This window comes from Micropterus dolomieu, linkage group LG07 (genome assembly GCF_021292245.1).
Source record: "Micropterus dolomieu isolate WLL.071019.BEF.003 ecotype Adirondacks linkage group LG07, ASM2129224v1, whole genome shotgun sequence".
Classification (NCBI taxonomy): domain Eukaryota; kingdom Metazoa; phylum Chordata; class Actinopteri; order Centrarchiformes; family Centrarchidae; genus Micropterus; species Micropterus dolomieu.
This window is the reverse complement of record NC_060156.1, coordinates 15,779,349-15,789,348: the sequence shown is the minus strand read 5'-3', so window position 1 is coordinate 15,789,348 and position 10,000 is coordinate 15,779,349. Positions and strand designations below refer to the sequence as shown.

The 10,000-nt window shown below is 42.2% G+C and overlaps 1 protein-coding gene across 1 annotated transcript in view; it reads right to left on the bottom strand.

Annotated features, from left to right (window-relative positions):
• Positions 1-10,000, bottom strand: part of LOC123974086 (vang-like protein 1) — an 18,265-nt gene that overhangs the window by 2,353 nt on the left and 5,912 nt on the right. The window contains exons 2-6 of the mRNA XM_046054523.1: positions 6,900-7,328; positions 4,864-5,039; positions 3,024-3,157; positions 1,297-1,447; positions 207-441 (exon numbers count right to left, since the gene is read on the bottom strand). Coding sequence (XP_045910479.1) covers positions 207-441; positions 1,297-1,447; positions 3,024-3,157; positions 4,864-5,039; positions 6,900-7,328 — 1,125 coding nt within the window. The remainder of the gene's footprint in view (positions 1-206; positions 442-1,296; positions 1,448-3,023; positions 3,158-4,863; positions 5,040-6,899; positions 7,329-10,000) is intronic.

Sequence of the window (10,000 nt, the reverse complement as noted above, 5' to 3'; positions counted from 1 at the left end):
ATTGTCAAAACTGTTTGTTGCATTGTTTTCTGCAGCAAAGTCAGCAATTGCATTGGTGAGTCCAATTTTATGGCTAGACATGATGGCCAGATTAAAACACCACCGAAGGTGTAATATACCTTTATGTCCTGCTGTAAATGTTGACTTCTGTGGCGACAACGCATTATACATATTGTCATTAGAATTTCAGTTAAAGCCAAACTCACCTTAGGGCTCATGTTATTGACGAGGCAGAATGCCAGGTGCTTCTGGATGCTCTCCATGCTGTGGCAGTGCTGCCTCCTGGTGGTGCGGAGGTACTTCTGCAGGGCACGGGCCATGGAGGGAAATATAGCCAGAGCTGCCTCACGCACATCCATAATGTCGGACGGACTTGCACGCTCATCCTCCTTCTTCATCCGCCGGACGTGTGTGAAAGCCTCCTCCACAGCCACCACCAGCCTGACAAAGAAGCAAGACGGCATTTAGTTTAATGTTAGCTCTCTGTCTGTATTTAAATCATAACAGTCATTAAGCACTCTATGTACCATGTACAATGATGACATAATATTGCTGGCTTCATCTATCATCTGTTAAAGTAATGACTTTTGGTCATTTGGACATAGGTGTCTGTCCTGTAGATATTCCTTACAGCTTTATTCAGACATGACTCTTATTGAGAGAGCCAAACTCCATAAAAGTCTTTTCTGTTCTCTCAATCACTGCATTACTGGGAGATTTGAAGCTTATTTTGTTATAGAAGCAATCGTGATTGATGAATGGAGGCTCACTTGTCCCACAGTGTACAAGCATGGAATGAAAAGATGCTAATTTGGGAGTCTTTTGCTGGATATTAAAATGTTCATCCATGTAGTTGGGCATGAATGAAAATTATTTAATTAAAATTGTGGTTGTAAAGTTTTTTTCCCCCCTCAATTATGTTGCCCTGAACCACGAGGGGAAAAATCGTTTTTATAGACTTATCAGATCAACTTGAAATTGGCAGTTAACATTTCCTTGTTTATTAAATTGATTTTCTTTGTATGAGAGACGATAATTAGGCCAAGTGACACATTTATTACAGCTTTCTTCACAACAGTCAGGTGCCATTTAAAGATCCAATGCTACTAAAAAGACTGTAACATCGGAAGATCCACTTGACTAGATCAGCTCAGACTACTGAAGCTTATATTAGTTTCAGATATACTTTTCATTACATTTCTGCACAAAACGAGGACTGTGGATTGTCCCACATCCCTTACATCTGAGAGTCTTTAGGTCAATAATCGGACCCCCGCATTTGTTCCTGTGACTCACCTGGCTCTACGTTTGCGGACTCTTCTCTCGTAGTCGGCCTCTTCGTAGTACAGCTCATTGTGGACACCGTCTTTGCGCTTGGCGGCAGCTGTTACCATGGCCCGTGACTGATTCCCATTACCAGTCTGCGCTCCTGCTGCACTCTCTGGGGCTGCACCAAAAGGAGAGGCCAGAGGTAAATTGCTTATATCAGTTTGAGCTGGAGGATGCAGCACCTGACCCCACCAGACTCTGATTAATGGGCTATGTCTCAATCTGAATCAAGGACAGACAAGGTCGGAAGGGAGGAGAGCTCAGCTCTTACATATCACAGGAGGTGCAAAACAACTGGGAATCAACCTCCTTGCTCAGTAGTATGTCCATTTTATACTTTTTAGAAAGATGTGTTACTTATTTATATTGGGCATCCTGACAGATCATGTGTCTCAGTCACAGATAAAGTTAATTATAGCTCTGAGAAAAGAGGCAATAGGAGGAAACCTTTTTATTGGGGTGTGGATTAAATATTCATCATTTTACACTTCAAAGGCAATAATTATTGTCTTATCTGTGAATTTACTGGTTTGTGTGACAAACCCATAAAGCAGATGGAGCTTGTACAGCAATATATTAGAGCTCCTGGGTTTTTTTTGTGGGGGAGTCAGATCTAGTCCATATTCATGAAAATCAGTACTGTTTGGGGGAGGTTATAGGGAGTAAATGCTGCAGGTCAGGTAAAGATATGAATCATTAACAATCTGATCTGCATATGTGTGTTTATGCATGTGTGTGCAGGTATGAAAGAGAGATTGAAAGCCATCTTTGTGTATACTGTGGCAAGAATGCTGTCAGAGCATGTGCACATGGAGCATTGTAAATATTTTCCACTGAAAATATGTGTAAACACCAGCGTCTTTAACATCCTGGCCTACATACTCATGCTATGAGAAGAGCGCCTGTGAATGACTTTGAATGGGGGGTGGGGGGCTGGTGGGTGAGTGGGGGTTGAAGCGAGCAAAAAAAATGATATAAAGAAGTGGGGTGGGGGGAGCTGAGCTGGAGACAGGCTGAGCGGGTAGAAGGAGAGATGTGGGAGTATGGAGGAATGAGCATGACTCTGATGAATTATTTAAGAATTGAAAATCCAGAGCCCCTTAGAGGCCTTTCCGCTGCACTTTGATAGGGAAGGGGGTGGGGTCGATGGGAGGTGCTGTGAGGACATCTTATCCCATACTGCATCTCTGCCATAGACCCTAAAATCTACAGTGTGTGCAGCTAATGGGGGACTGATGGGTGGCGAGTGAAAGACCCTTTTAAAAAGAGTGCAATATGTGGCAGTACAGAATGTGTATGTGGGAGCAGGAAGGTTATATATCATGAATGTGTGTGTATATGTGTGTGTGCGTAGTAGGGGGCTTTGCCGCAGATACATTATGTCAGGGACAGCGGCTACAGAGTGCACCATAGACGGAGTGAACTGAACCGTGAAATTAGCAGCTTCCTGTGAAAAGTGCAGTGCAGAGTGACATTGAAGACTTTTATCTGCACTTACTGTCCAAAAGGTATGTTCTCAGTTTATTTTTAAAAGCTGCTTATAGGAGAGAGATGGAGATGGAAATGTCACTACAAGAGAGCAGAGTTAGCAGAAAACCTGGTGAACAAGGAAACGCAAAGTAATAACAACGAGGACAACACAGAAATGTTACATAATATAGGAGGTAATTGTTGGGACAGATGAGGCGACTAACCGTCTACGTTGTAGACCTTTAACCCGGCCAGGTGTTTGGCAGCCCGGTGCTTTGAGGCAGAAAGAAGTGCTGGGTTATGGAGTGGAAAATCTCTGTAGTAATACTCCAAAATAGACAGAGCAGCCCTCTGAATGCTGTGTGAGATAAAGGAGAGATGGAGAGAGAAAAGTCAGGGACAGGAGTGATACAATTTACATTATGGCTGACTTATATAAGACACTGGACAGTGGGTTGTTAGACAAAGAGAAGCGGTTATGTTGATACATTTTTATTTTGCCTGCTGAAGACTATGGGTAATTAGAGTACTGCACCAATTTAGCATTGCACTCCAGACCCCTGATGGGTTTACAAAAAAAGGATCAAAATCACTGCAGCAGAACCAGAGATATTGTCTTTTCCATGTGTTCAGTTGTGTATTGCTTTGCTAATACTGCACACTAAGCCACCGAAATCCTACAAATAGCAAGATGCACTCTTCCATTTTAAATTAATCCTGAATGCAACAGTAAATATATGCCATTTTCTACAGCCAGACACATTGTGGACAAAAGTTTGCATATTACAATTGTGAATGGACATAGTAGTGAGAGTGGCAGTATTGACAGTCTAAATATATTGGTATCTGGCTGGATGAAAAAGTTACATTTAAATTTCACAATGACACACTTGTTAGAAAACTTACGTCTTCTTGTCTGGGTTGGGTGGGCATCTTAACAGTAAGATATGACAAGCATTGGTTTATGTTTACTTCTAAAGCCCTTAATGGCAACGACCTTCACATATCGCTTCCCTATTAAACTTGTCTTATAGTCATTATTAGACTCATAAGTGGCACACCCAGCTTAACTCACTTATGCCTATGGGTCAATTTACAGCCAGTATTACCAAAAACTCTGCTCGAGTGTAATGATTTATTGTATTTTATTTAGTTTTTACTTTACTGTTGAAGTTATTGTAAATGAGGGAATGCCCTCAATGATTCCTCGAGATTAAATAAAGGTTGAATGAAAAAACAACAACGTTATTTGCTAAAAGTGACTAATGTAACCTGAGCCACAAGCCTCAAGCACAGATGAGAAGCAGGCTACAGAGGTCTAGTAGGCTCATTCTTTCTAACTCCACACCAAGAGAGAGCGCTTTCTCTCTCTCTCTCTCTCTCTCTCTCTCTCTCTCTCTCTCTCGCCACACACACACACAATCAACTTTTTTCACATATGCAGTAGTACTCCCAAAGACCTGTAAACAGAATCTCATGCGTAAAATAGAAGCTGTTTCCCTTTAACTTACTGGAAGCTATGAATACAATATGTAGGGTTAGTGTATTTCTATCTCCAGTACAGTCTTAACTTCCTGTTTACCATCCTGCAAATTAATTCAAAGTCACACCAAGAAGCCCATTACGATTTTAACCATGCCACACGAGCCTTATCTAATTACCACTGTTGTTTCTTTCTCCTGTCATAGTCATACACTCGGTAGGAACAGAAACAATGTAAGACAACAATAGGATGAGCGCCTGTGTCCAGCACGTTCTCATCCCTCCCCCAAACTCCTAGACTAGCTCGCCTTGAGCAAGCTAGACGAGGAGGCTGATGAGTGACTCAATTACTGCCTGTGCCACTCTTCCCTGTGGACATGGGCCTCCAATTACACACATACTTCAACATGATTGAGTGTAATGACCATGCGCCAGTGTGTGTTTTCACATGTGAATATTCATATTCACATGTGAAATTGTAAAAGCCTTATATTTATAGTTTCTTCTTCAGTCATATTTTTTCATTAGGAACTGCATATAAAACACGTAGAGGAGGTAATCACAGTGATCGAGGATTCGTACCTGAGCTGTCCTATGTTGTAGTGACGTGTCTCTCCGTCAGTGGAGCGCATGACACACACGCTGTAGCAGGGCTGGAAGTGACGAAGCTCCAGCAGCACCACGGCCAGATAGTGGACAAACAGCTGAGAGTCCACAAGGGACACGGCAAACTGGACAATACCATGGTAGTCGTCATCCTGCTTAGACCACATCACAGATTTCATGAGAACATCTGCTGCTTTTGGGTGAAAATCTATTCTTTATTTTTATTTAACCTATATATTTGACCTGGAAAGTGTCACGGAGAAAAAAAAACAAAAAAAAAAACACCTATCTAGGAGAGTCATGGGCAGGATAGACAGCGGTAATATGTTATACACAAACAACATACCGATAACATGAAATATGAATGAAACAAAATACAATTACTAATATAAAAATATTAATATAAAATCAGGAATAAAATTGCAATTAAGAAAAATATCAAACACTGCATTCTAGAAACAACTTAAAATGGCACCTTAAAAACAATCCGAGAGTTATCAAAAATTCTCAAACATTACTCACAAGTTGTACATTTAAGTAAAATTTTGTTATACATGTCACTCACTGGCCACTTTATTAGGTACACCTTGCTAGTACCGGGTTTAACCCCCTTTTGCCTTCAGAACTGCCTTAATTGTTTGTGGCATACTTTCAACAAGGTGTTGGAAACATTTCTCAGAGACAGAGACTCAGGACTGCACATCCATGATGTGAATCTCCCGTTCCACCACATCCTGAAGACGCTCTATTAGATTGAGATCTGGTGACTGTGGAGGCCACTGGAGTACAGTGAAATTGTCATATTCAAGAAACCAGTTTGAGATTATTCGAGCTGTGTGACATGGTGCATTATGCTGCTGGCATTAGCCATCAGAAGATGCACTGGTACACTGTGGTCATAAAGGGATGGACATGGTCAGCAACAATACTCAGGAAGACTGTCACGTTTAAATAATGTTCACCTGGTACCAAGGGGCCAAAAGTGTACCAAGAAAATATCCCCCACACCATGACACCACCAGCAGCAGCCTGAACCGTTGATCCAAGGCAGGATGGATCCATGCTTTCATGTTGTTTATGCCAAATTCTGACCCAGCCATCTAAAGGTTGCAGCTAAAATTAAGACTCAGACAAGGCAACATTTTTCCAACCTTCAATTGTCCAGTTTTGTTGAGCCTGTGTGAACTGTAGCCTCAGTTTCCTGTTTTTAGCTGTCAGGAGTGGCACCCGGTGTGGTCTTCTGCTGCTGTAGCCGACCTGCTTCAAGGTTCGACGTGTTGTGTGTATAGAGATGTTTTTCTGCATACCTTGTGGTTATTTGAGTTACTGTCGCCTTTCTGTCATCTCGAACCAGTCTGCCCATTCTCCTCTAATCTCCGACATCAACAAGGCATTTTCGTCCACACAACTGTCGCTCTCTTTTTCGGACCATTCTCTGTAAACCCTAGAGATGGTTGTGCCTGAAAATCCCAGTAGATCAGCAGTTTCTGAAATACTCAGACCAGCCCGTCTGGCGCCAACAACCACGCCACGTTCAAAGTCCACTTTCTTCCTCATTCTGAGGCTCGGTTTGAGCTTCAGCAAGTTGTCTTGACCACGTCTACATGCCGAAATGCATTGAGTTGCTGCCATGTGATTGGCTGATTAGCTATTTGTATTGACAAGCAATTGAACAGGCGTACCTAATAAAGAGGCAGGTGAGTTTATGTTTGTGTGAATGAATAAAAGTCAAAATTAAAAGGATTTTTACTAAAGTTAACAAAAGCCAGAAATGATCATAATATGGGCAGAAAATGTGTGATTCACATTTTAAAAAAATTATTGAGAAAACCACACGACTCTGATGCAGCAGTCTCATTACTGTTCTAAATAACCCTTTAAATTCTCTTATTTTAAATAAAATATGTTTTCATCCACAAATCACAGTAATAAATATATTTTCTAAAAAATTAACAGAGCGTACTTTTCTCATAAATAAAATGCCCTGACTGAAGCCCACTTTCAAAACCCACCTGGGCATCAAGGATCCGGACCCCATAGAAGAGCCAATAAGACATGGTGAGCAGGAGTGTAAGTGTGGTAAGGAAGGCACGGTACACACACACTCTGGGCAGGCTGGCACGGCCCGGACGGAGAAACAAGGCCCAAATGGCCACCAGAAGGATGAGGAGCTTGAAGGCGATGGAGAGGAAGAGGCCCTCGCAGGCTGCGCCACAAGCCTGCAGTCTGTCGGGCCACATAACAGCCGGAAGAAGCAGAAAGACCAGGGGCGTGGCCAGCACCAGCAGCCCCACACATGAGCCCACAGCCAAGGGAAGATAGCGGCGGAAGTCTTGGGTCCGGTCCTGTATTCCCTTCCCTAGTCCAACAACTTCTTCCTGGGAAATACTCAGCTCTGAGGTGCCCGTCACTGCGGTAGTGGTTTCACCCCAGTTATCATCCTGAAGGAGGACAGAAAGAACAGTGAAGGAAGGGTATGTTACAAGCAATGGCTGTACTTTATCTATGCTGGCAATTAAAAGGTTTGGTTCAGCCTATTGTCACAATAGGAGGCAGCAGTACAAGCTGTAAAATCAATAATGACATATTATCACCTTGTTAAGAGAACAAAACAGTTTTCTATTTATACATCCAGCAGACTCGACGCAACATTTGTCCAGTTGTCACTTTTAGCTGATATAACTGCACCACATGTTTACCAGCTAGTCGCTTACTTTGTCAGTCTGATGTCTGGTGCTGGGAAGGTTGGGCAGGTGGGTTTATCAGACTCCCCCCCCCCCCCCCCCCCCCCCCCCCCCCTGCTGTGTCTGGAAACCAGGCTGATGGAAAACCAAAACAATGAGCTAAAAGATGCTAAAATGTTCAGTTTGGCTGAGGGGTACAGATTTGGATGATAATTCTCTGTGACTTTGTCTCTAAGAGAGACCTCTTTCACATTACACGTTTGATCCATTGGAAATAAGAAAATATTGGTTAGGACAGCTTTAAATGTAATTTTTCAATGCTGTGGACACCACATACAAAATTCTTTTCACCTCTATTGTAATTTGTTATATTTGAAAATAGATATCTTATAACCTAGGCAAAGAAAACCAAAATTATCGTCATTGCTAGATACTACTAGGGGTAACAGAATTGTGATTGTTTTTGGCTGGCAAAATAGACAAACCATAGAGTAGAATTCATGAGGAACTGACAAATCAACTGATAAATATAAACATGAAGGCAACAATGCCTTCATTATCCTAATATACTCGCTTCTTTGCACGAGCAATCACCATAGATTTTATGCAACTTGCACCCAGCACAACCTTCACCCTATTTAGAAATTTTGTTAGAGTTTTGCCTCATTATGACAGGCTTTTTCAAAGTCCCATTGAAGTAATATGGGATGACAGGCTTGGAAGTGCAGTAACATTCATGCTGGCAGAAAGAGGCTGACATATGCCCGCACACACGCACGCACGCACGCACGCACGCACGCACGCACGCACGCACGCACGCAATGAATCACAACAAAAGCTGAAGCTTTCCAGGCCCATCATCGCAAATTAGAGTCATTTTTTTCCTTCCATGCCAGCAGGGTCATTTTGAGAACAAATCTTACCAACAAAGAGACACAGGGAGTATAAATTCATGACAAGTCTACTCTTAAGAGTTTTTTTTTTGTGTGCCTGTCAATAATTCAGGTAATTAGCCATGCATTGTCCCCCAGAGAGCAACTGCATTGTATATATCTCCAACTTCAACCAATCACAGGAGCAGCAGCTGCAGAGAGAGGGAGAAAGATGAGGGCTAGAAAAATGACAAGCTGAACAAATAAGCCTTCATGGCTTCACACACATGTGCACACACATAAAGCGAAGCACATCAAACAGTCTGTAAGCCCCAAACTCAAGCCATATGGGCCTGGTAATGTCTGAGAAACCAGATAGGCTATGAATGACGCAGACAGTACACGGTCTCTGGTGGATTCTCACCTGTCTAGAGTGTGTGTATCCCACGGTAAACTGTGCCATCCCAGGCTATTAAGAAGTTAATACAACTTTCTCAGATTAAGAGAATCCTGCTACTATTTGTGGAATGTGCAATATGAAATCAACATAGTGTCTTTGAATATTTCCAATCAGGAAAATGCAGCATAAATATGGTACATAAATATGAATATATTTCCCTCCATCACTGCTCACAGCTAATTAACTCAGCCATGCTGGAGGAGCGACTGCCAACAGGAGCCTGAAGATGAATGAGCATGAGAAAAGGAGAGGGAGGGAAGGTGAGAGAGGGAGAGTGGCAGTGGATCAGGTGTGAGGCAGACGCAGATGAGTAAAGAAAGAAAGGAGGTGGGGGGATGCAAAAGCAGCATTTAAATCTGTCTGCCAGACTAATGTGTGAGGCCAGAGGTCAGCTGTGTAAGTGCAGTATCATCTCCATTTAGGATCTGAGCTCATTCCCATTCCTCTCACATCTCTTGTCTTTTGCTCATTTAATTTCTTAAGCCAAGTCTTTTAACAGGGTCCCAACCTTCAGAATAGGGTCCGTGAACAATAATATGTCTTTCGGCACTTCAGCGAGCAAAACAAATGGGAATACAATAAAACAATATCTTGTTAAGCTTGATAGTTCATCCGTAATTGTGGAAACAGCAGTTGTTCTGGAGCTTTTGACAGCATTACACAGTATTCATCAGTAGATTCATTTTGCTCAGTTGTTACAAGTGCACAGATGCTGTCTTTTAGGGTATGCATAATGGGCAAATTTCTGAAATAAGTCTTTCCTCCCTTCCATTTTGGTCCTTTGTCCACATTAAACTTGTGGATGTGGACTATGTGGATGGCATAAAACAAGGACAAAAGCAGAAACTCAGTAGAGAAACCAGATTGTGAGAATGTCAGCTTCGAGGCACAGTTTTGTTGTTTGCTGGGTGAAAAAGAAGGCCTATTGCATGTAGGCTAAACTACATGCAACAAGGCTTTTTCAAGGAAGTCATTTTGACAAGTCACAGTTGTAAATAATAAACTGAATGGTGGCTGAATTCCATTTAGCTACTTCAGTTTAAGGGTCCTGGTTTGTGCATGCTGGATCACTGTCATGGCTTACTGGGAATATTGAG